General features: G+C 29.0%; 5 protein-coding genes across 11 annotated transcripts in view; 1 reads left to right on the plus strand and 4 right to left on the minus strand.

Moving 5' to 3' along the window:
• fax (failed axon connections) overlaps positions 1-4765 on the plus strand; it is a 31924-nt gene extending 27159 nt beyond the window's left edge. The window contains exons 2-4 of the mRNA XM_003698795.4: positions 677-1015; positions 1171-1308; positions 1400-4765. Coding sequence (XP_003698843.1) covers positions 677-1015; positions 1171-1308; positions 1400-1756 — 834 coding nt within the window. The 3' untranslated portion in view covers positions 1757-4765. The remainder of the gene's footprint in view (positions 1-676; positions 1016-1170; positions 1309-1399) is intronic.
• Positions 4766-4846: 81 nt separating this feature from the next.
• LOC100865641 (uncharacterized) lies at positions 4847-9860 on the minus strand. 7 transcript variants are annotated; one of them, XM_086909373.1, is made up of 8 exons: positions 9685-9779; positions 9500-9618; positions 9156-9200; positions 7882-8114; positions 7421-7582; positions 7077-7284; positions 6805-7000; positions 4847-6627 (listed from the first exon to the last, which is right to left on the minus strand). In XM_086909373.1, exons 4-8 carry the CDS (start codon positions 8062-8064, stop codon positions 6435-6437), a joined length of 942 nt encoding a protein of 313 aa, XP_086765499.1. In that variant the 5' UTR covers positions 8065-8114; positions 9156-9200; positions 9500-9618; positions 9685-9779; the 3' UTR covers positions 4847-6434. The 7 variants fall into 7 exon arrangements, with proteins under 7 accessions (XP_086765499.1, XP_086765498.1, XP_086765500.1 ...); XM_086909372.1 differs by lacking the exon at positions 9500-9618 and having other exon boundaries at positions 9685-9845; XM_086909374.1 differs by having other exon boundaries at positions 9500-9708.
• Positions 9861-10576: 716 nt separating this feature from the next.
• Sec61beta (Sec61 translocon subunit beta) lies at positions 10577-11802 on the minus strand. Its single transcript, XM_086909375.1, has 4 exons — positions 11708-11802; positions 11502-11515; positions 11219-11412; positions 10577-11126 (listed from the first exon to the last, which is right to left on the minus strand). The coding sequence occupies exons 2-4, from the start codon at positions 11502-11504 to the stop codon at positions 11039-11041; spliced, it is 285 nt and encodes a 94-aa protein (XP_086765501.1). The 5' UTR covers positions 11505-11515; positions 11708-11802; the 3' UTR covers positions 10577-11038.
• Positions 11803-12526: 724 nt separating this feature from the next.
• On the minus strand, positions 12527-15176 carry LOC100866245 (tax1-binding protein 3 homolog). The gene is made up of 3 exons (XM_003698801.4): positions 14766-15176; positions 14376-14504; positions 12527-14303 (listed from the first exon to the last, which is right to left on the minus strand). Exons 1-3 carry the CDS (start codon positions 14820-14822, stop codon positions 14115-14117), a joined length of 375 nt encoding a protein of 124 aa, XP_003698849.1. The 5' UTR covers positions 14823-15176; the 3' UTR covers positions 12527-14114.
• A 2339-nt stretch (positions 15177-17515) lies between these two features.
• Dscam3 (Down syndrome cell adhesion molecule 3) overlaps positions 17516-27435 on the minus strand; it is a 94007-nt gene continuing 84087 nt past the window's right edge. The window contains 22 exon segments of the mRNA XM_031919994.2: positions 17516-19073; positions 19546-19755; positions 20284-20386; positions 20465-20628; positions 20768-20936; positions 21060-21286; positions 21368-21815; positions 21895-22080; positions 22195-22383; positions 22459-22638; positions 22716-22804; positions 22886-23102; positions 23210-23371; positions 23451-23597; positions 23703-23946; positions 24077-24147; positions 24232-24387; positions 24490-24720; positions 24896-25189; positions 25278-25713; positions 25862-26007; positions 26749-27018. Of these exon segments, the coding sequence (XP_031775854.2) occupies positions 19022-19073; positions 19546-19755; positions 20284-20386; positions 20465-20628; positions 20768-20936; positions 21060-21286; positions 21368-21815; positions 21895-22080; positions 22195-22383; positions 22459-22638; positions 22716-22804; positions 22886-23102; positions 23210-23371; positions 23451-23597; positions 23703-23946; positions 24077-24147; positions 24232-24387; positions 24490-24720; positions 24896-25189; positions 25278-25713; positions 25862-26007; positions 26749-27018 (4391 nt within the window). The 3' untranslated portion in view covers positions 17516-19021.

Raw genomic sequence — 27435 nt, forward strand, 5'->3', positions numbered from 1 at the left:
TACGATGTGCTCCATGTGTGGCGCTGGTGCGTATAAATAGGCGCAGGTGCAATTATTTGTTACGTACTCGTTGAATCAAGTTAAGCACTTATCTTAACCTTCTCTCCCATTGTGTCGATTTTTCGATCGAGTACTCTTCGTTTTAATAAATAAAAATGAATTTGAATGAAATAAAATAAATAATTTATCCGCATTAGGATTTGAACTAACTTATTTCAATAACGAGCACCTTAGTCATGAAGCTATCGAAGCCCTTTGGTGTTCCTTTACTTTTTCCGGTTTTTTTTTTTCCCCCCTATGAATCGATCGTTCGTATCGCAAAGGTTTCTCATCCTATATGCATACGCGCTTCTAAATATTGTGTAACAAATATTCAATGCAAATTGTTTTTTAATTAATTAAAATTCGAATTATTTCACATTATATAACACAAACGAGTTCTTTTTATTTTAACACATAAAATTGAAGCGAATATTTTTCTTTTAATTTCTAATTATTAGTAATTGTGTACTAAAATTGTAATTAAAGTTAATATAATTAATTAGTTTTATGTTTTCATATTAGATGATAGTCGAGCAATCAATAGTCGGACAATGGAAAGATCAGATTAAAACGAAATATCTTTTTTTTTTTTTTCAATATTATAATTAATATACTTTCTTCTTTTTTGTTACAGAATGTGGACCATAAAATGAAATTCCGTTCCAAGAAAGGCGCGTTACCATTTGTCGAGCTAAATGGTGAGGAAATCGCGGATAGCACGATTATCCTTCGCGAGCTTAGCCAGAAATTCGGTAAGGATCTGGACGCCGTTCTTACGTGTGAGCAACGAAGCGTATCCCACGCAATGATATCAATGATTGAGAACCACTTAGTCTGGGTGGTGATGTGCTGGCGAACTAAGAATCTCGATCAGGTTTTTAAGGGTTACAAGGTGAATCTTCAGCACGTGCTGGGTACTCGTATCCCCAATGGAATTCTCAATTTCTTCTTCAAACTTACGGTCGGTCGTAAGGTAAATATTAATTGTAAATTTATAACTGGAATAATGAATTAGCCTTAAATGGTCAAATTTTGGTCTCGGATTATATTTAAACATATCATTAAATTATATTATAATATGAAACGTATATTAAGTACTGAAATCAGCATGCTTGATATTCGTTTCAGGGCGCAAAGAAAGTGAAGGCGCAGGGTATGGGTGTACATACTCCAGAAGAGGTGTCCCAATTCGGTTGCGCCGATCTTAAAGTTCTTTCTGACATGCTTGCAGACAAGCCTTTCTTCTTTGGAGACGAACCGACTACGGTAAACAAAATTTCTTCTACTTCATTTATATTAAACAAAATTATTTTATATTCAACCTCTTATAAATTTCTTTCCATTTCATTCCAAACAGTTGGACGTTGTAGCATTTGCACATCTTGCCCAAATTCTGTATATCGATAAAGACACACCATACAGTCTGCGAGACTATATGCAGGAGAATTGTCCAAACTTGGTGGGACACTGTTCACGCATGAAGGAACGATGCTTCCCGGATTGGGATGAGATTTGCTCTACCCTTGATATGAATACTCATCTACCGAAACCAGAAAAACAGGAGGAGAAGGAGGGCAAGGAGGATGCAAAGGAGTCGAAGGAATCAAAGGAAGAAAAAGAGGGTGATAAAGAAAAGGCGGATAAAGAAGAGAAAGAATTGGAGAAAGACAAAGAAGTTGATGAAAACAAAGAAAAGGAGAAAGAAGGGAAATAAGCTCTCTTGAAGGACAAATAAGTCGTTCAGAGAAAGGGAAAAAGAAGATTTAAAACTTGAGAAAAGAAAATTGAGGGTGTGATCTGGTAAGATATAGAAAATCTTAGGGGGGATGGGGGTTGAAAAAAGGAAAAAGAATGAAGGTGGAAGAAAGAATGTGTATGTATGTGTGAATGTATTTTGTACGAATGTTGACAGAAAGGAATAGAAAATGAAAGAGAGAGGGAGGGAGGGACGAGGAGAGAGGAAGAGGTATTAGAGAGGATGAGTGATAAGGAAGAAATTAAAATGTGTGTGAAAGAGCAAACGAGAGAAATTCGACGTGTGAAAAGGAAGAGGGGTAGGGGGATTTCAGGTTTAGAGCTCTCTACTTATACGTATAGATATTAATAGACTCATAATGTTAAATACTTCGTTTATATACGTTCGTAACACGTTATTACGCCATTTCTCATCGACACCCCAGCACACCCGAATCGAATAACAAACTTTATTATTATATTTGACCCAGGGCCCTTTTCCCCCCCCTACGAAAAATAATACGAGAAAAATTAAGGAATGATAACAGAATGGGGCTATCTTATAAGTCATTAGAATATCGTAGGTTTGCAATATATCAAATGCAATAGCCTGACACATTCAGGTTTGTGAAAGATCTTCTTCGATGAATAGTGGCCAAAATGAATGTATCGTACCGTTGTGCAAATAGACGTAAACCATGATATGATTTATACGATGCAATTTAATGTGAACAAGCGAAATCATTCATGGTTGCGATATACGACGTTAGATAGCGCCCCTGATACTGATTCAGGGAGAAGGCGTCTTGCGGTCGCTTCATACAGCATTGGCTCTTACTGTGCAAAATGAGTTACGTACCTAGCGTTTCAGCAACGTACCGTATATCACATTGTGATCTTCGTTTGATCGTGCTTTTTTAGTTATATGTGTATATGTCGCACTTTTACAATCGCTGTACGGTATGGAGATTTTTAACTTTTTTTTATCATTTTCTTTTCTTTTTTTATATAATTCAAAGTTCATTCAAATCACTTTTCAAAGTATGATGTCATAGATTGCTTTCTAATGCATTTGAATACTCGAATGATTTCTGCAAAAATCGTTTTTCATGCAACGATGATCAGAAGATTGAATGTTAAATTTTCAGATGCATTGGAAAGAGACTGTTTTTAATTTTGACTTAAATTTTGACTTGTTATATATTTTTTTTATATGATTTGTCTCAAATAGAAACCAATTTTCTAAACGCGCGTGCGTCAAGTTATGTAATTTTTTACGATTTATTGACAATGTCTCTCCGACGAACGAAGTATCATTTGCGATTACGGATCGGCGGTAAATGATGATATTTACGATGATTTGTATATTATTAGAGATATTTGTATTACGTACATGCGGATGCAATCCAAGTGATTGTGCCGCTGGAAGCGGAAATGGCATTGTCACCGCGTTCTGAAGTCATTCGGACGCTTTGTTTCTTCTTTTTCTTTCATCAAAATAACGAAAAAAAAAAAAAAAAAAATATATGAATAAAAATAAGCTAGAAAAGAGGCACAGGCAAATATCGATCTCTTCTGTCTGGGTTTCCTTTCGATATTCAAAAATGAAATAAAAATAAAAAAGAAAAAGAAAAACGAACGAAACGCTGTGCTGCCCCCGTGTGTTAGTTCAACTTTATTAGATGACTTTTTTCTTCGGATGTGTGAGAAAAAATTTTACATAACGAAGTAAAAAAAAAAAAAAAAAAAAAAAAGAAAATACAAAAAAGTGTCTTTCACGCATCGAAATGAAAGAAAAAACATAACACACACAAGCGTGCGCGCGCGCGCGGATACACCATACACGCACACGCATACACATATATATACACGTACAGACATTTTGATGTATAATGTTATATCGAACGGGAATTGAATGTTTTTTGTACGAGGCCGGCTTTTATTAAAGCGTTGGCCAGAAAATAATTCCACGAAGACACGAGGTTAATATAATTAATATTTAAGTAGCTTACTATAATTAAACGACGATTACGATTACATAAAGAACAAAAGAAAAAAACAAGTAAACAATTAGTGTGTGGAAACTGTTTATACCTTATTAGAAACAACGCATACGTTTACATCCGTGGTTACATTATTATTATTATTAATTATTATGGATTATTATGAATAAATAGTAAATAAATAAAGATTAGTGATGACGAAAGGAAAGAAGTGAAAAAAAGAAGTAATAAGAAAGATACTTGAACAAGACCATAAACGTTGCAAGCACAGTAGGTAGGCACACATCCAGTACAGTAAGATTATAATAAGGAGAATATTAATAATAATTATAATATGACTGCTCGTTTTATGCTCGGCGCTATACATTTCATTGTCATTATTATATCACCATTTATTAACGATATACATACGAATAAATAAAATGTGTTTATAAATATAATGTGATCTTTACGAAATTTTCATCGATCTTTATTAATTGACCCGATACGATGAATATTTTTTACAAATAGCAACAAAAGAAAAAAAAATTCTGTTTTATTTCATATTGTTTGTATTTGCGATTACATCTTATTGTGCATTTAGAAAATAGCACATACACACTGCATGCAAATTAGGTTAGGTGATACGACTAATTTAGTTTTATTAAGAAAATTTTATTTCTTTAATTGCGGCAAAGAATGTGTTAGAATTGTTCGAATATTTTCATTTTTAATTATGTTATAACTATAAAAAGTGCTCCTTTTTAATTATGTTATAACTATAAAAAAAATGTGTACATACGTCGTGTATAAGTTGTACGATCAGTAATTTTTTTCATACATTTGATATAAGTTTTATATTGATATATAAATGAAATATTGAAAAATAAGTAGAAATGAGTAGGACAATATGTGCATTATATATTATAAATATTGAATAAGAATAAAGTGTCGATGTCGAGTTAGAGATTTAATAATACATAATAAAAAAAATATAAAATGATCAATAGTTTGTTTAATGTTGATTTATTTTAAAGTGCCATAAAATAAAGTGAAAAATGAAGTGTTTGAATAGAATAAAAGCATGATTGAATCAACTATTGTTTATTATCTAAAATTTAAAGATTTACATAATAACGAACGATTGAAACGATCGTTTATAAGATAATACTTCTAATTTGGCGTAATGTGTCTGTAGCTGTATTCTTTTAATATTTGTATCGAAATATATATTTAAATTATAATCAATCATAATATCTATTTTTATAATATTAGTTTGAGAATATTAGTTTTTATTATGATTGCTTTTAAAAGAATACAGCTAAGTAATACTTTTTATTATTAATTATTAATTATAGCTTTATTTTTCGATTTTCTATTCGGCACAGGATATGTATAATATTGCTATAATTTAATGCTACTTTAATTAATTTACTTACAACTATTAATATTACTTCGACAGACGGCTTTTTACTTTTGAAATTTTTTGAATTTAACTATGATTAAACATTAATTTTTATTTTCTACATAATTAACTTTTACTAAAACTTTTTCTCCAATTAATTTTTTTTTTAAATAATGTTTAATCTGCATCGATTAAAAATTAATCGATTTTAAAGTAGTAATAATCAATTATAAAACTAAAATAAATTTTCATTTTTGCTCTTTCTTTAGTGATATTTTTAATATTTTTCTTCCATTTAACTTGCTAAATTACTATCCAAAAGTTTGATTTTTAGATATGTAAAAATATATATAAGCAACTAATATTGTTATATATATATGGTCCCTAGTGGTCCAAAAATATTATGTTTTCAGAACTCTGTCATTAAAATATAATTGTATTCTAATAATTTTTTTCTAATTTATTTTCTATAAGAGAGTAATATTAAACAAATGAACATTTATAAAATTGAAAATAAATATATACATCAATGAATTCTACGAAATGAAAGAATGTTTAGCAGAAACTATATAGCTTCGAGAATCTATAATAATATTGCACATTTATTTTTATATTTTTTTATATATATGTATATATAATTATTTTTTTAAAATTTAAATGTTTTAATCTAAATATCATGATAAATTCGATTTTAAATCGAAAATATCATGTTCGAGGTAGTATAATTACGATTTTAACTTCGATTTAATTTTTTTATATTTATTAATATTTTTTAACATTATTTTAAGATTTTTAAATTCCTTAACTTTAAAAAATACAAAATAAGTATAGTTTTTTAATTAAATTTAAAAAATATAAATTTTTTCAATTCATTTAATAGATTATATAGCAAAATATAGCAATACGCGTCTACTTTCATAATTATTATTTTACATATTACTTTTTTTGTATAACAGCATTTTATATATGAACTCAAATCACAAAAAACATCAATAAATTTTAAATTTTCAATTTAAAAAAATATAAAAAATGCAATTGCAACATATTAACGTTTAAATGACATAATATATGCTTTTTCAATTTATTTCAATTTCTAATTATGTAGAATTTTATTTGCATAACCATTTATTTATCACTCTTAATCGAGTGGAATAATGAAAGACGATGCGAACAATAAAATGCAAAGAATCATAACAGCCTCAAAAGGCTGTGCTAGTCATAGATGACTGCACGCCGGACTTCGAATTCGGTTGTCCGGCGTGTGATTATAGCTACGTAGACGCAGCGAGACTTATTGATGTTGATTCAGTGACAGCTGATCGTGGTTTTACATCTAACGAATCGTAAAGTGGAAATTCGCAACAAAAGAGAAATTTTAGAAAATGAGGCACTTCAACATATATAGATGGTGGTATTGGTATTAATGGCGATGTAGATAGTTTGTAATAGCGATATTCGGCATTACTGAAATATATTAAAATATTTTAATATATAAATTTTCTTTGTTAATAAAAATAAATAAGTAATATATATAATAATGTATATATAATGACATATATGGGCTAAAAATGTATAAATTTGATTGTTTTGATTTGAAAATTAGAAAAATTGATAAATTGATATTGCAAATCGGAAACTTACTCACGATATCTCTCATCGGAAGCTCTTTCTAATAGAGGCATTCCAGATAAGAATAGAATGATGAAAGTAGTGAATATTGGAGAAGCTATAGCAATCCATTCAATGCCTTCGATTACATTCAAAGATATTACAAAAATACCCCACCATACTACTATTTCTCCAAAATAATTTGGATGTCTGGATAATCTCCATAATCCTAAATCATAATTATGAATTATTTATTATTAACTGATTAATTGAATATTTGGAAAAGATTGATATATAAAACGTACCATCATTACACCATTTGCCATTATTCACTGGATCTTGTTTGAAAGAAAATTTCTGCAAATCGGCATAAGTTTCAGCTAATAAACCAGTTACGAAAAGTCCCGTACCAGTACTGTCTAGTGTTGTCATCGTTTTAGGAGCTGGTGGTATTTTGTGTCGCGGTGAATTAATGATAATTACTGGTAAACTCACAACATAGACCCATACAGCCTAAATTTTTGTTTTTAAAATATACAAATATTTAAAATATAAATGAAAATTAATATAAAACTAATTAGAAACTAAAATTACGATAAATTAAATATAATTTCGATAAATAATTGATTTTGATTATTATTATTATTACCTGAAATGTCCAAAATACAGCAAAACGAATCACATTACTGCGACGATCTTCAAATCTTTTATCGCGACCAATTTTAATAATCCGATATAATAGATATCCAGAAAGACGAACACCCCACAAGCAAACGAATATAGTGACCATAAGTTGTCTACTATCATAAGGCTATAACATAAAATATTTACAATTATAAATTATAATATTGTTTATATAATATTAATAATATTTAATGTTTATTTTAATACTTACGATTACGATAATATTTACAATGAATTTGATATAAAAATATTAATGATTTCTTTTAAAAATGAAATTAAATATTCAAATTATTTTTTAATAACGCTATTGTTAGAAATTATATGCTTTTTCAAAAATAAATTAACAATGAATCAAATATTTCTATGTTTCTTGTTCTGTGTTCATTTGCATAGACATATATATTAACAATTTTATAATTAGAATACCTTGCCTACTTGGCCGAGAAAGAAAGTGAGAAGGGCGAGGATGATAAAGTTCGTGCCGCCGGCAAAATCTGTTAGCTTGTCCAGCTGGAAGGTCGCCGCAATTGTGAAGAATATAATTTGCATACCGACAGTGACGATCGCGCTCACCGCGAAGTGGTCTTCATCCAAAATATCGACCGCCATTGATCGATTGTTGATTTCCCACCTCCACACTTGATGAACTATTTTCGAATCTGAAGTCATTAATGAAACTGTTATATAGCTTTAGAAATATAATTTTCAGAAAAAAATATTTATAGAAAATAAAAAAATATATAAGTTATTTAATAATAATTTTATAATTAAGAAATCAAAATATTATTTAAAATTTTTTATATTTTTATTTTAATTTTTTTTATCGATATTTTTTTAAATAAAAATGTTTTGATTTTTATTTATACAATTTTATAAAATGTAATTTTTGTTTATATTTTAAAATGTTTTAATAATTTACATTATTTTAATTTAAATATAATATATAATTATGTTACAAATATATAATATATATAATATATTATGTTATATATATGTTATAATATTATAAAAAAATATAATTGAAGTAACTTGTTATAACTAGTGATGTTTGCAAAAGTTTAAACAGACTTGAAAGGATTGTATATTGAAATATATAAATCAAATACTTGATATTTTTATGATTCTGCTTTAGTTCTTGTATATGTGACCTTGATGCTTAGATGTTTTTCATTTATTGATTATATTGGTTCATGCATATTGTAGTTCCATTGTTTAATAACAGTATATATTTTAAAAATGTAATATTTTAAAAAGATAGAAAGCAATAATAATTTTATTTTACAATTTAAATTGTTTCATTTGTGATCAATAAAATAAAATTTATATTTATATTAAAATAATCAAAAATTTATATTAATATTTCATATTTCGAAATAAAAAATTTAAAAATTAAAATTTACTTCAATTTGAAAAAATTGAATGTTTTCTTTTAGGAAAATATTTCATAGTTTCTTTTATTATATATCGTTTGATTTCTGCGAATAGATTATGATCACTTTTAAGTATCTCCGCACCATTGAACGTCGCAATGCAGTTCATTTTATTCAATATTCTCACAAAAAATATTTTATAAAATATAAATTTTTTTATGACAAATTTTTATAGCATTTAAATTATCTTTCTTATTTGATATCATCATTGAAAATATTTTCAGTCATAAAATAATAGAAAAACGAATATATTATTATGTTTGTACTTACCGTTTTTTAATTCGAAACTTTTGCATCGTATAGTCACAATTCAATCTTTAATCAATCATAAAACAAAAGCCAACATATTTTTGTTAAAAAAAATTCAATATCAATTATTTATTCAAAACAATACGTGCAAATACGAAAAATTCACATTTATTACCAATTTCTAACTATCATCAAAAATTTCTCAAATCATTTTTCAACGTGAGCCATTTCAACCATTTTTCAATGGTAAAGAATAATTTCTTTGATATTATCAATTAAAAATAATGTTAGCACCATTCACAAACTTAATCATCACAGCATTGTCAAAAATCGAAACTGATATCATTAATCATCGTTCAACTAACCATCTTTGAATTCTGCATTGAATACTAAGAGAGATACAAATCACATCAAGTCACTGTCACTCGAAAACGAAAATTTTTGCGAATTCGAAATATCCTTATTTCATAGAGACATTGAATTTCTAGATAAGAGAAAATATTATTTGTGTAAAATATGTATATATCAGTTAAGGAGAAATGACGATTACCTCAACAGAGAGGAACCTCATTGTAATAACTTGTAAGATGTGTAGAATAGACCTGCTTCCACCCGCGGCGATAGGCAGCGGCAGGACTACGAGAGTATTCAATGTCGAATCTAAAACAAGAAATCCCTGATCACGTGCTATGAAACGACTGCGAGCGCATCGGGCGTTTTACTTCTAGCTCGAACCTTATTACCACTATATGCGTCTCCTTCTAATCAGTACTCTATGGTGTGACCTATTGGGTTTTTTGGTTCATGTTGACTGTCTGACATTACGGCTTATTATAATTATTTCCATAATTAGAATCTTATCATTCTATGCAATTGATATTATTATTGAAGAATTTGATTTAAATAAATAAAAAAATAATTTTGATGGAATGCGTTGTAATATCCATAACGAAATTGAAAATTTAAAAATATGGTTAGATTTTATTATTTGAAATGATTATAGAAAAGTTATTGAAGATAAAAAATAATTTTTATTTTATTATTAAATTTTATGCTTACATGTATTATATTTGTGAAAATAATTTATTTTTTAATGAACTATATATAGGTAACGTTTTCATGAAACGTATTTTTTTTATTTATTTTTTTGGATAAAATATGTGATTACTTTCTTGTTTCTTTGATAATTATTTTATCGTGATTGCTTTTTTCGTCAAAGCTTTGTAATGTAAGCCTATTTAACGTAGAATCAATACATACGCGAGCGCGAATGAATTTCCAGTTAAGTGGAACATGGCGCATTACACTTTTCATTTGTATTGTATTATTAAAGACAATGCACATCTTTTATCAAATATCGTTCAAAACGACAAAATTCATTTTATATCGAATTTGATTTTTTTAAAATTTATATAAAAATGAATGAATATAAAAAAAATCAATTTGTTGATTTTTAATCGGATTAAGAATAATTTATTTTAATATATTGTACATTATATTATTATAGTAACTTTACAAACAATAACTAATATGTCTTATTTCTACCACGCATAATGCGCATATATGATTAATTCCGAGGTATCTTCTTATAAACATTATAAAATTCAGCTTAATGAAAATAAATGATTACAATAATATTTATGATTACTCCTTAAATTTTGGTCTTGTTTTTTTGATAAAAAAGTACAGAGATCCATAGTGTGGAAATGTAATTATAATATACATGCAGTGCTCTGATTCTCATAAATTAATCACAAACAATGTTAAAAATATATTCTTTTGAATAATTTTATTGATTTTCCATTTGGAAAATATCTTTAACTAAGGTTTCCTTTATTCATTCAAATGCACTGCATAGTTTTTTAAATTGCTTCAATTTCTTTTTAAAATATTTATTTTCAATTTTAAGATTTTGTATATTTGCCCCAGATATGAAGCATAAAGACAGATGCAATAAAAAGAAGAGACATAACAAGCACAGGTACTGGTCCTCTGTAAAGAGATATTTAAATTATCAATATTTATATTTTTCCTTAATATTTATACTTTTTTTTTTATTTACTTACTATTTTATATATACTTACACTTTGATACCAGGTGAATCATCGGTATAAAACATCCACATTTCATCAGAACCAGCTCCTGTATTTCTACTCCGAGTTGAAGTAGTTGTTGCAGTTTTTCTTTGTCTAACAGTACCACCACCTGTTCTAGGTGCTATAGCTTTGCTGGGCGATCGTCTCGCAGCTCCGACTGAAGTAGAACTAGGTGCAGCAGGCTTAAAAAAATAAACAAAATATAACCATAAATTTTTAAGTCAAAAAATTATTTTCCTTTTTGTAATTGTAATCTTAAGAAATTACTTACCATTATTTGTTATCCTAATGTTAGTTTAAAAATACCAGAAGTTCACGAAAAATTTATTTTATAATTTATAATTTTATTTAAATTCACAATAAATAAAAATCTTGATATGTTTCACTTTTCAAATCTTATTATTAATTTTTATCTTATTATGAACAACATTAAAAAAATACTGAAATAATATTACTTAGTATTTTTGTAAAACCAACCTCTTTCCACTGAATAATTTAAACGTTTACTAGCAATATGAAGCACAGCATAAAGCAACGTGTCATATATACACCATCCACGTAGTGAACTCTAGACACGTCATCATATGCTGTTAAATTCACAGTGACGCATGAGCGTCGATCATTACGTCACGTTTTCATGAAAAAAATATTACCATAAAATATTTCATCGAATTATCATATTATTTTATTTTATAATCTATTTAGTAATAATTACTTTAAAATAATCAAATAATTATATAAATAATTTTTTCAATATTATTAGAAATATTTAAGTTACTAGAAATAAATTAAAATCATATGATCAAAAATTCGAGGAATTAGTATCGAATTCATAATCTTGAAATATGAACTAAGAACATGCTTTTTCGCACATTAATTTATTTATGGAATTATATTATTAATACAAAGCTCATTTATTTAAAAATAATTTTTGAAATAAAAATTTATAAATGCAATCTATTTTCAAGAAAATAAACAAATGCAAATGCATAGCAAAGATTGGCATCGGTAAATATAAAATGTTTTAAGCAATCTTAATGGACATTTCATCAAACAATATATTAAGTCAAAATATTTGTTACATGATATGGTTTACTTAGTAATATTGAATTTGATGAACATAATCTAAATTAAATTTATAAATTTCAAAAGTAATGGTTATTAAAAATTTAAAAGTATTTTAATAAAAATAAGATTTTTAAATTTTATAAAGCTTTAATAATTTGAATAATAATAATGAATTTAAATAACTGTAATTGCACAAAATAGAATTTATGAAATAAAAGAAAAATATAATTTTTATGATAGTATAAGGCATTTATTTATTATTTACATAATGTACGATCATTATTTTGTAGTATTCTATATCAATTATATTTTTGGTAATAAATAACATGTAATTTTTACATAAGTTTAAATTGAACTAATGCATATAATTTGTCATACTGAAATTCTATACAAAAGAATAGTAATTCTTGTACTACTTATATGCATATATAATAATTATATGTTCTACAATTTTTCTTTTTTATCTTTTCCATATTAACAGACTAGTTACAAAATTATGACAACATATTACATTATTTCTTATAAAATTGTTCGATTTTTTTATCATGATGAAAATATTAGAATCTTAAAATACAAAAGAAAATCATACATATTGTTACAGGAACTTTTTTTTGTTTCACTTATTGTACATTTATAGCCAATTTATAAAATATAAAACTGTTGTCTTTTCTTATGTATAAAAATTTTAAGAAAATGCATAGAAAGATTCATTATATTAATTAAAGTAAAAAATTTATAAAATAGAAAATATAATACTTCTATTGGTCTCAAAATATACAGTCTCAATGATTTTTGCCAATGACAGAAAATATTCTGTATGCTTATAAATGTAGTAATTGCATGTATTATATTTATAAATGTAAATTAGATATATTTTATATGTATACCTGTTTAAAGATTTTAAATGTTTATTGTATGATTTCAGTCATTGTAAAATGTTTTAAATGCATAAATTCTAAGTATTTCATACACTCTTATGATAACATATTGATATATTAGCAATACAAAATTTTGTAAAAGATATGTTGCATATCTAAGCTACTGTAACTTCATTATGCTTTGGCATTCTGTCATATTTTACAATATAGAAATACTTAAAGAATTAAAATATCATGACTTTTTCATCCATATAATTATTTCTTTTTTTGAAAATCAATCAAGAAATATTTTTTATTTTCTTATTATTTAAATAAACTTTTTTGTATATAAATATATACATGACAATAAGAAATATTCATATGGATTCCACACAGCAACTACTGTTTGGCACAAGACATATTTTTGCAAATTTTGATATACAATAAACATTATACAATGCGATTTTTACGCAGGCACATGTAAATCATTGTTTTTTAAGCATAACTTTATATACTGATATCATTATTAGCTCTCATTTGATATTAGAAAAACATTTTCATACAATTATTTTTTTTTAACAACAATAACATACCATAACAGGATTTTTATACATATATATCTATTGTTTTGTTCTAATGCTCTATTTTTATTGCAATAAGAAATGAATATGCCTGCAAGATATAATTATAACAATCATTGAATGTGTATTGATTAATTTTATCTTATTTTAACTGGAATTATAGACATTTGCCAAAAGTAAGATTTGTAAAATAGAAAATAAAATGTGAAATACATATATTATATATAATTTTCAAATAATAATCAAATATCTTACTACTGATCAATCTAATACAATATTTGGCAGACATATAGCAATAAATTGACTTTATTATTATATTGTATTGTATATTGTGAAATAAATATTCTTCTTAGACCAAATAAATCTCTTACTTGGTATTTAAGTACTTGTTACTCCCTTACGAGCCACTAATAGATTTAATACTGGATGCTTCCTGATATATGATACTGCTTTTTTATGAGTTACCATAGTAAAATCATATCCATTACATTGTAAAATTTTATCATGCATACGAAGACCACTTTTTGCTGCTGGGGATCCTTCGTGAACTTCAGTTACATATATACCCTGGTATTGAATGGCATTAATTAATAATATGAAACATATTTATAACATGTAAATTATATTAATCTTTTTTACATTATCAGTATAACCCTGAGGACTTTTTCTAAAATCTTGATCAATGCCACCTCCAATTTTGAAGCCACATTTCATCACCTCCTCTCCATTTTCATTTACATCTGTTTCTTTTACCAATATAATTGGTATCTAAAAAATAACAAAATAGGATAGAACAAAATAATTTTATTTAATATCGTATTAATATTTTTTATTAATGTTTTAATGTATTTTTCATTGTAAAACTCAAATTAAAAAAATAATTAACATAATTATATATTGTCAACAAAAATAATAAATTAAAGTAGTCATGAAGTTTATTGTTTTAAAAAATAATAATAATAATTGAATTGAGATTTTTTATATTCTTTATCTTTTATATTTTTTATCATAGATTACAGATGTATTTACACTTAAGCATTCCATAGCGGTGCCAGCTTGATGCTGAAAAGCCATTTTCGCGCACATAATGATAAATCTTGTCTAATTAATTCAGATTGACAATTGTTTTCGATGATTCAACGTGATTACCAATCGTTCACGCACTATATACACCGATGTAAAAATTACACGATAACTTAAAAGCGTGTATTTAAAAATATTTAATAATAATAAAAGTATTTAAAAAATATATTATTGAATAATAAAAGAATTCTGATTCACTTCCAATGAATAATCAATTGGTTAATCTTATTAATTTCTACGCACTTCAATGTCGTTAAAATCAGATAAAACAATTTCTTTTTCACGTTGACAGCCATACATATTGGTCAATGTAGATAGGAAAGTACCGTTGCAATAGAATGCACTATAGAAAATATCACAGACAAGTTATAGAATAGATATGATATCGCATGAAATATCAAGTCACATATTCAGAAATACTGATTTTGAAAAAAAGTGTGTTTCTTACGACTTTTACAATTTGTTACATATATCAACATGTACATATTTTATATATGATATATTTCGCTTAATATTTATTATCTTCATTTTTCACTAAAAGCTTTTCATTATTTTTTTTCATGGCGAAAAATATAGAATAAGAATTAATTATTAGCACTATCTTTTAAATATTATACAATTTTTTTTAAAAGCAGGATAAGATAGAGTAAGAATTGAAGATTAACGCCATCTTTTAATTTCTAAGGATAATTTTTTAAAAAGCAATATAGAATAAGAATTGAGAATCAACGTCATCTTTTGAATAAAAATATTTTAAAAATATATTTTCTGGATTTTTCGAGAGATGACGTTGACAATCAATTTTTGATCCATGTTATTTTCTTACTAATTATTCTCTTTATCTATGTTGTGTTCGTTTGCAGTATTCTAAACATGGCGCGACTTTTAGTTAAGGTACAGTAAAAAATCATTTTTTTTCACAATATATTAAAATATATCAATAATTTATTGATTATAAAATTACAAATTTTGATTAAAAAAAGGATTAAAAAGAATAAAGATTAGAAAGGATTAATCACAGGGATATATAATTACATTTGACGCAATAAATGTTTGTTCTTCTTTATTAACAAGCTGAATTTTAGCATATTTTGTGAAAGTTTGACATTTCGATAAGACATTCGATTGTTTTATTATTTTTTTTCTTTTTTATCTTATTTTCGCGTTAACTATAACGGACGATAATTAGTTTTATCGAATTCGTCCATGGATAGTTATATGGGGATATGATACATGATTTCTAAGTTTCACCGGTCTCATGTATTATACAAATAATTTGCTCAGTCACAGTAGCTGTGCTACACGATGAGTTTCTATATCACACGCATCACGTATACACGCGTTCATCAGATATATTCGAAAAATCATTACGCTAATTATTTTTTTATCCAAATTTTCTTCTATCTATAATTTTTTTTTTCTTTCTTTTTATTATGATAAAAACTACAAATCACTGATTTCGTAATTAAATTTATGCATGATTTAATTCTTGTAAAATTTATCGCGTTCATCTCGTATTTATAGACGAAATACGTATTAATGAACATATAATAAATTATGTCATTTTTTTTATAAGAGAGCATACTTTGCATATTTTATGCATATCGTTTAATTTGTCAATTTTTTAATAGAAATTTTTTACTTTTAACACGAATTTTAATCTGTTAGATAATTTCAATTTTCAATAATAGGATATATCATTAAAAAATATGCATATAAAAAATTTAAAAAAATATTCATAAAGGCTTTAATAAATTCATATATGATGAATATACATATGATAATGTAGATATTATTAAATATATTATGAGTGAAAAAAGAACTTCAAAAATCGAATAATTATAATTTATTTTTTGTAAAAAACTTAAAAAATGAAAATTTGCTCGCATAAAATCTGATGTGACAGTTTATTGATTATTAAATTAAAATATAATGATATAAATATATATATAATTTCGATTAATTTTGATAATTTCGTATACATTAATTTTGTTATTTATTAAAACATTTTTATATTGACATTATTATTATTACAAACGATCCAGTTTGTTTAAAATGTAGAAATATATTTTCAATATAAAAAAATGAACTTTCTGTTCTTTATTTTGCGAAAAAATATACGAAATATGCTCGTTTTTTTAAAAATTTTCATATTATGAATAATTGGAAAAGTACGGTCGCAGACACCATAATAACAATATTTCAATTAATTATTATAATTAAGGCAATAGCCCTAAATTAATAATTTTGTAAATTGTAAACTCTATTTGGCAAAAATCAACGTAAGCGTAGTTAATTAGCCTCAGTCTCATTATTCGAGAACGATACATGAGGATCGGACTTTAATAAATTACTCGTATCTTTATTAATCTATATAACAAATAATTTATTAATAAATTATTATGAAACTTGTCCGATCCAATAATCGACATAATTTTTGTTTTGGAAGCTGAATGTTTCATTTTTCATTTTTCTATTTCTATTTTAAAAATAAACAATTTAAAATATTTTACTTATATTTTATTGAAATTTTAATTAACTTTTATAAAATCTAATCTTTGTTTTTGTTAATTAATAAAAAAAATATAATGTAGTTTATTTCGAAATGCAAAAAAAAAAAAAATTAAATATTAAAATATATATATTAATAGAATATTTTGCGGAATAAAAACAGAGTAATATTTAAAGCTATTTTTTTATATGATGTTAATTAATCATCGAGTTCAATGTATGCCGATAAATTGTTCATCCTTTAAATATAATTCGTACATATATTTACATTTAAATATTCTTTTTCAATTATACTTTTCGATTTTTGATCGAATTTCCGCGTTTTGACGCAAATATAATCCTCGAATTGCATTATCAACATAATTAATCAAACAAAATGTTGAAACGCACGATTGTGGTTTCTTAATGCCGACAATTAGGAATGTTGTTACAATTAGCACTCTGCATAAAGCGGAAGTTATCGTGATATATATAGAGATTCGTTTTTCAAAACATCGTTATATTTTCATTAATTTATACAACAATAATTTTGTAAAAGATATTTGTATAAAAAAAAAAAATAAAAACTATCTATCCTAAACTATAATCATTGGTCACTTTATAGTATAATTATCCTAAATGCATTGAAGTAAAATTGTATTTTATTATTTTTTTTGGTTAACTTTCAACTCTTATAATAATTATCGTTAAAATTATTATTATTTGATTTTCAACGAATTGTTATAACCGTAAAATCAGTTTTTTGATTACAATATAAAATATAGTGATTTTTTTAAAATATCCTTCATTTAAATGCCAATCTTTTTTTAATAACAAAGAAACAACTATATAATAGACATTTAAACGATGTTTCTCAAAGATGATAAACGATTCTCCATACTTTACTTTCGTCGTATCTTTTCAACTATACAATCCATGGTAACAGTGTGACTAATAATACAATCTATACTATACAGTAGTTAGACGATTATACACATGTGTAATTCTTCATTCCGTGTCTAAATTGACTTGTTTCCTAACACTCTGTTGATGGATCTTTTTCTTTCTATTAATCACTGTTGCAGAATCTTCTCAGAAATATTTTATGTCTGTGACTCTTAAGTGAGATTAAATTTCAGAAGATGAGATTCTAACGTAGCTCTAAAAGACTTCTGTCGATACTTTCACGTAACTTGTTCCTGTTGTTTTCGTGTTTGGTCGACCGATAAATTTGCGAATAACGCAATGGCAGTATTCGATGCAACGATAATCAATAAATCAATCGATCAGACGACTTGTCGATAACTTAATAGCGCACTGAGAAAAATGTTTAGATATGAAGAAACGGTAGTTTAGTTTATAATAACATTTTGTTGACAGAAAACCGTGAGGTATATTACGATTTGCTACTATTAATTTTTTTTCAGTAAAATGGATATTGTTTCAAATTTGCTAAACGCTTTTCTCAGTATTCTATATATGAGCAAAGACTCTTTTTACGACAAAAATTCCTAATTAACTTGACTTTGACAAGAGTTTATATTTATTACTAGCAGATGTGTGCCACTTGCAAACATACGATTTTTTAAATTACAATTTTCCATTGACATTCTGCAAAACTTTTGAATATTCAACAATTTGTCGGAGAATTTTTTTATAACTTATCTTTATATGCTTTCGTGAAGATTTCTGCTAGAGTTACTAAATCTCGATCATACGTGTATAGTGAACTCTTGCCTTTCTTGTTCCTTCCTTTGTTGGTACCTGAAACGAAGTTGAACAAAATTATTAATGTTGCATCAAATTTAACCTCTGCTTCTAAAAGATGATAAATATATTTATTGAAAGATTAATATAATTCATGATACCAAAACAATTTTGCGTAATCAAATTTTTTCTCCCGATTAATAATAAATGAAAAGTTTAATTTGTATGTTTTCATGCTCTTCTTTTAAGCCTTAGAAGACTTCTGTTTAAATAAAATTTTTTATATATAAAATAAAAAATATTAACACAAAATACATTCAAGCAATGAGACGAAATAATTCAGAAATACAATTCTTTTATAAGTAACGTATTGGGATAAGGATCAATCTGACATGAAATGGATTTCTTGATATTTGAATACGTTGAATAAGAAACGAAAAAATTCAGAGGCCTTCCCAGGATTAAGAAGAGTACAGAATGAATCTCAACGTGTCAGCTTACTACGGTCTACGGAGGTTCGTGTCGATACCTAGCGAGCATAGATTCCACGGCCTCGATGGGCAGTCTACCCAAGCTGCCGCCGTGGCGGGTCCCGGATGACAGGCCTTGCCAATCGCGATCACGATCACGATCACGTTCCCCACGATCACGATCACGATCACGATCGCATTCTACATCGCTCAATTCGCGGCTGTCACTAAACCCGCTTGGCGGCAATAACGTCATATCTTCCACCGAACTGCACAATGAATCAGAAAAGAGAGCTCTTAAGAGATTATTATTTGATGTCGTAAAAATGTTGTAAAAATATTTTTATCGTCATTTGATCGATTGAGAGATCAATATCTTTTTCGAATTTTTTTTTCCACAAATTAATCTGGATTGGAGATTTGATTGAAGTTGAAATATAATATCTCTTATTTCTAGTATTCACGTTTATCCAGATTAATTTGTAAGTATTATTTAAAAAAATTAAAATGATGGCATCAATTTAATTAAGAAATATGATGATATGAAGATATACGAGATTAACAAATTTTCAAGTAATAGAAAAATGTAATTAATAACTCGTTATCGTATATTGTATACTAAAATTAATTATAAGAATTATACGTTTGTAAAAATATATTTTTTAATCGTTTAATAATTGTTTTCATTTACATTTTTCTATTATTTTATCTTGTATCGATACGAAATCGATAAAACCGTGAACATTGAACATAATCAGGACTTGAGTGCTATGTGGAAACAAACAAACCTTGGCTACCTGCGAGTAGACCGGCTCGGTTGTCGGCTTCGTCGTCTCGCAAGTGAAGGTGAGCCTTCGTTGTTCGATTCTGTACTCGACTCCACGCCTCGTGAAAATACATCTGCAAAGATTTCAAAACGTTAAATTCAATCTACAAGAGACTATTATTAATAAATTATACGAATCAATTTCTTGTTACCTCTGCAAGGCTTCACTGGTACCCTATAACTAGGGCCAGCGCACTCTCCGCAAGGGCTTCCGGATGTATCGCTTCCGGAACCTTGGCGACTCGAGCGCAGCTTACTTTCCGCTTCTGCGATGCTTGGGAAGTATCGTTGCTTGTGCCACCTTGGTGTTTTAGACCTGAACGTGAAAGAACACCAGAAAGAGGAAGAGAAAAGGGTTTGGGAGCGGGATATCAAGCTTTCTTGAGCAAGGAAATCGAGCAAGGAATACTTAGTTCGTCTAACATGCGTTTGAAAGGTTGAAAGAAAACAGTTACCTCTCGAAATCCACACTGGATCTCTCGTAATCGATCGTGTTGATGTCTTCGTTCTCTAAATGTCCAAACGTTTTGAATTGCATGGTGTAGTCGAGTGTGGCAGTGGTCACTGAACGATTTTCTCTTCCTGGCACACTGAACGTGGCGTATGGACTTATTTCATACATTTCTGTGAAAAGAAAAAATTATTGCTATTTAATATCATCAATAAAGATACAAAAATACGAATAATCGAAAAATATTGTACAATAATTATGTGAGAAATTATTAAAAAAAAAAAAAGAACATGAACCTGAACCATGGTCGTTCGACTTATGATTCTCTTGCTTTACCGGAGAACTGGTATAAACCTGATGATTCCTCCTGTTATCGCGTTCAGCAGTGGATTTTAATTGCATAGTGGACATGCAACTTGAAAGATGATGATGTTGTTGATGTTGCTGCTGTTGCTGGACCAATCCTAATCCCGACTGCTGATTCTGTTGTTGTCCAGGAAGTATTTCTCCTAAATAATTAGCTCTAAAAATATATAAACAATATTATTATTTTATTCAATCATGAAAAATATAAAATGGTAATTCTCAAATAATTGTATGATACCTTCCACTACGTTTTAACATCACGTATCCCAAAATGGCGGCCGAAATAATCAGAACAATAGCACAAATGAGAGGTACGACTACGTAAAGCACTTTATGATTCGGTATAGTTTTCTTAACGTCATCTTCCATAATCAAATCGTTCGGAGGACCGATGCTAACACCACTGAGAGTGGTTGTTGCGAATTCCATTTGCGTTTGCGTGGATCCAGCATCGTTGTGCGCTGTTAAACGTAAACTATACCACGAGGCAGTCTTTAAATCTCTTATGATTAAATTTTCCGTGGCACGACTCGCCACTAAAATCCATGGTTCACTGTTAATACGTCTACGGTATTCTATAGTATAATATTGGATGGAGCAACCACCATTTGGCCAGGACAGAAGATTCAATTTTACGAAAGTACCGTTGGCGGAGATGATATCTCGTTCTTTTGGCAATAGAGGCGCTGTGGAACAAATTCGAACACGTTATATTATATTTAATAAAAAAACATAGAAGAAGTTAATCTAGTATTGAAAAATTACCAGTTCCTTTCGTTGTAGCACTGATTAAGGAACTTGGATCCCCAGTGCCTACACGATTGTGTGCTGTTAAATGTGCCAAGTAGGAAGAACCGCATTTTAAACCTGATAAAATAAATTCAGTCTGTTCGGGTGATAATGCGATCTCTTCCCAGCCACCTTGGTCCCTTTTATAACTTAATACGTAACCTAGTAAAAATAACATTATATTTTATATTTTATGTTTTTTTTTCTAATGTTCTTTTATATTTTTTCTATTGCTTAATTTCTTTTTTCAACATTATCTAATATTTCTAATAATACCTTGAATAGTGGCACCTCCATTATTGGGATGACTCCACTTAAATCTTATACTATTCGTTGTCGTATACTGTAATTCTAAAATTGGCGCTCTAGGAGGCATCACTACAACTAACGTGTAAGTAATGGAATCGTCACCGAATAAATTGCTCGCTGAACATGTATAATTGCCTGCGACTGATTGTTCCAATCCTAAAATTTTTATTCTTCTTATTATCATTATTTGTATATCATCATTAATTTATTCAAAGTCTATGTTAAACTAACCGCGAATATTGAGGTGACCATCTGCAGTCAATTCGTAATGCCTTCCAGTAGAAATCTGGCTATTTCGATACGTCCATATTGGACGAGGCGTAGGATTACCCACAACCAAACAGGATAACGTGATCGACGATTTAATCGCCCTTCTTAATAATTGCGAAAAAGATGCCACTCTAGCTGGAGCTTTATAAGAATTTTATTAAATAAATATAATCTATAGATTAAAATATGTAAGGAAATTATCTTATGAATAATCAAACCTCTAGTATTCGTAGTTTGAGTTACAATAGTGGTCGGTTCTCCTTCACCCAGCCCTGTCGTTGCTGACACCCAAAACTCGTACAATTGACTAACATGTAATTTTGTTTAAAATTTCTTTTTATTATCTGTTAATAAAACTTGTAATAAAATTTTATAAAATCTTAATTACCTTTCAACCAAACCTCGCAATTCCATAGTAAGAGTGTCAGTAGGAGATGATGGTGGTTCATGCATGGTGTGTGTATTATGATTATTGGAACCTGCCTCTCTACTGTAAACCGTATATTTAGAAACGTTCCCATTTGGTTGCAAAGGAGGTAACCACGAAACTAATATACTCTCTGCAGTTAATGCTAAAGCTTTAATACCAGCTGGAGGACCTGGAACTAGAAATCGGACAATCAGATTAATTTAATTGTTCTTAATAATAATGTTTTTATCGATTTTGAAAATTTTATCCAATCAGTGAAAATTAAAGGAAAAAAATTCTTACCGTCCTCTTCTGTAGTACAAAAAATTGGAGGACTCAAAACTCCATCACCAGCACCCGTGTAAGCCAATACTCTTATAGAATAATTCGTATATTTATACAGGGTGTGTAGATACGTTTCTACACTGGAAGTCTTTTTTACTTCACGTACAGTTGATATGTCCACTGGAAATAATTTTTTGACGCAAACAATATGCTATTTTGTTCTTTTTAAAGATAAGTATCCAATACTTGAATTACATACTATTGTCAGTGGGTACAGGTCTGTAATACACTTTGTAACCCTGAATAATTCCACCATGTTGATGAGGTGGAGGAGCGCTCCAAGAAACTTTTACACTTTGCGAAGATAAAGGAACACATGATACTTGTGTCGGTGGAGTTTCTGGCACTGGTAATGAAGAAACGAAATAGATCAATAGAAAAAGTCGATTTTATTAAATTACGATATTAATAAAAAAACAAACTTTTTTGCAAAAGTTTATGTTTACCGCACCTCCTTCCTGAGTTGTTCCAACAATGGGAACGCTAGCTGGGCCACTGGCTATGCTATTGAAAGCTCTGATCGATATATCGTACTTGGTGAACTTTCTCAAGCCGGTGAGTTGCACCTTTGTAGTCGCCCATCCGTTCACAGTCAAACTTTTACTTTGATTCACACCTGACGTCGAAGATGAATGCTCTGACCATGTCACTATGTAGCCCAATAGATCTCCATTACAGGATTCCTTTGGAGGTGGCTATTATGAATGCAATAAATCCTTCTTTTATAATTTGTTAAAATTATATCGAAATTTTTAATATCTTTCCTTAAAACAAACATTATCAATTTATAAATCGATAAAACATTGAATATTGATTAAAATTTACCTGCCAGCTAACCATAAGCTCTCCAGGTCCTGCTGATTGTACTTTGATATTTTGAGGTGGTTCAGTGGGTGCTGTTAAATATAAAAATATAAAAACAATTAAAAAATTGTTAGATAAAAATAAATATTTTTAAAATATTTATTGTATTTTTGTACCTTCTTCCTGAGTTTTGGCGACCACAGGATCAGTGGGTACACTCACGTCTATCGAATTTATGGCAAATATACGAAATGTGTAAGTCACTGCTGGATGAAGTCCACCTACTAAAGCTACTTCCTGATCGTCGCTGGTAGTTTCGAAAGGAGATAAACCTAGAAAAATAACAATCGAATCGAATCGAATCGAATAGAATAACGTTTTAAAAATAGAATGGAAATTGTATATTTTTTTTTCGTGATTGGAAATACAATTACCATTTTGTGTCGGATGTATGGTGTTGCCATTGTTCGAATGTCCGGGCGTGTAAGTAACGTTGTGCGTTTTTGCGGGATTCCAGTCATCCGCCAAACCATGATTCAGAGATCGATATTGAATAACGTAATTCCGTATTGGACTGTTTCCATCAAAAGCCCTTCTCCACAATAATCGTATCGACCGTGACCCGATTTCTATGACTTCTAGCGAAGCTGGTGGATCTGGCCTCTCTGAACGCACGAAATCATAATTAATTATTAATGATTATAGAAGAATTATAGAACAGATTCATTCGAATCAAAACGAATAAAACGAGCGAAACTTATTGATATCACAGATAGATGTGAATTATACGATATAATTGGAAGAAAAGAGTACAATTGTATCAAATATTCAATTTTTTACCTTGGACAGCAAGATAAATCAGATGTTCGCTTCTGCCATAGGCGTTGTCCGCTGTGCACCTGTAAACGCCGGAATCCTGACGATCACTGCTTCCTATGGATAATTGGGATTTGAGACCGTTATCCGTTTTTATCTGACTGATGCTCAACCGATGATTGTTCGTGTCTAAACGATCACTGTTGTGCATCCATTGCACTTCAATAGGATTATCACCGATTACTGTACAATCCAAGGTCACGGATTCGCCACGACGGATAGTGACGTTCTTGCTCTGAAACTCGAATCTTGCCGGTTCTGTAAAAGGAAAGAAAAGAAAAAAATATATAAATAATATTTTTGATAAAAAGAAAAAAAAATTTTAAAACTCTGAGAAACAACTCACCATGAACGGATACGTAGATCACTTTGCTCAGACCAGATCCAATGCCGTTATTCGCTCGACAAAGATAATGCCCTTCATCTTGGGGCCCAGCTGAAGCTGTCCACAGAGATCCATTTGGGAGAATGGTTAATCTTCCATCGGTGCCATCGATCAAAGGCTGATAATCGTTCGAGGTCCTTTCCCTGGCACGCAACCACGTGACACGCGGCGGAGGAAATCCTTTCGCCTCGCAGTGGACGTTCAACGGATTTCCCAGGAGGGTAGCCACGTCTTGCGGCTCGAAGATCCATTGTGGAGGCACTTTTACCAAAAGTTCGGCCGTGTGATTCACTTTGGCCGCGCTGTTGGTCGCCACGCAAGTATACTTGCCACTGTGCCGGGAGGAGAGTTCCTTGAAGACGAGCAGGCTGAAGAATTCGGCCACCCTCTCCTCGATCTGCAATGCGAACAATTGCTAGGGGAGTTGGCGATTAATTTAGTGACGTTTGATGCTTTCTTTTTTTTCTTTACATCTAATATTTCATAATATTGGATAATTTGAATAATTGACAACAATGAAATTTCTTTGAGAGATGATGACGTACACGTAAAGAGGAAGGTAACGGCTCGCCATCCTTCAGCCAGGAGAAATAGATTGGGAGATCACCGGAAGTGACGGTGCAAGTGACTTGAGCACGGCTGCCTTCTTGGAGGTTCGAGGGGAAGTTGAAGGGGCTCATAACCGGTGGACCTGTGACAACAAGTGAAATTCTTCGTTAGTATTCTTTCGTTAATTTTTCTTTACTTTGAGTTTGAAAAAATTATTTATCGTTGCCAGCGAAAGATTAATACAGTTACAAATTAATTTAATTTTTGCTATAATTAATTTATTTCTTTTGCTATAATATATTTTTACTCCAGATATAAAGAAGCAAATAATTATTGCGGTCAACTTTTATTAGTTCCCGTCCACGCGTATATAGCTTTAGCTTCCTCCTCTAAACGCGATAAATGAGAAAAAGTTGAGAGAAGCAACGCTAGAGGAATTCTTTCGGACGTGCAATTTACTTCTTTCCCCTAGTCTCGCGACTTCTTCGCGGGCGTACCAGCCGACCCAACTGTAAAGAAACGAGAAACAAAAACTCGTTTCTCGTTAAAACGAATGTATATGTATACGTAGTGCAATAGTAGCTACAATTCTAGCCTTTACAAGAGAATACAATCTTACAAGATAAACAATTAACACCAATACTCGTAATAATATTTCTTACATTTTAAAATATAATATAATTTTCACCTTAATAAGCTCTTCGAAATAAAATATTTTAACCTCTCCAAAATTAATATATACACAGTTTTCCGAATATTGTATTAAATTAAATATTCCAATATGTTTTATTTATCGTAAATTTAAATTGAAAAGTATAGTTCAATCTTTTAGAAACTCGTCGAACGCGAAAGAACCATTCCATTTTTATCCACAAATACTCACTGCTGACAGTCAACCGGATGTCTCTGCTCGCCGTTTCGCCGGATCTCGCACGAACCATACAAGTATAAGTGCCGGCGTCGTTTGGATCCACATTGGCGATGGTAAGATGGCCCTCACTGTCAACTCGGTGTCTTATGTCGAGAGGAAGCGCGACTCCTCCACGAGACCACTCGACCGACGTGATAGGATAGCCGGAATAAGGACAAGCTATGGTTGTATCGACACCGGCTATCGCACGAACTGGTCCTATCGATCGGATGTATGGCGGACCTGAAATTATTAATCGACACGAGGTGCCTTCCGATACATTTCGCTATTACCATTCATACGATTATCGATGATTGATATCGTCCGCGGTTTACGTTTCAGCATAAATTAATATTTATTATAAATGATATAATTAAAAATGGTATATGAAAGCTTATCGACGCGTAATATAACAAAAACGAGTAGAAATTAAAATATGTAATTATAATCAGATACGATAAATTTCTGCCCGAATGAAAGGTGATTCTAATATTGTTAATAAAAAGGTATAATAGAATTCGCATACACTATATAATAATATTCCAAACAATCTAAAAATAATATTAAAAATGTTACATGTTACATATTCATTGTTAAGGATAAACTATTCAGAAATTTATACACATAATTTATCTCTCATTAATTATTCATTTAATCACC

The sequence above is a fragment of the Apis florea genome, unplaced genomic scaffold, assembly GCF_048593485.1.
Source record: "Apis florea isolate Af1SG1 unplaced genomic scaffold, ASM4859348v1 contig_3158_pilon, whole genome shotgun sequence".
Taxonomy (NCBI): domain Eukaryota; kingdom Metazoa; phylum Arthropoda; class Insecta; order Hymenoptera; family Apidae; genus Apis; species Apis florea.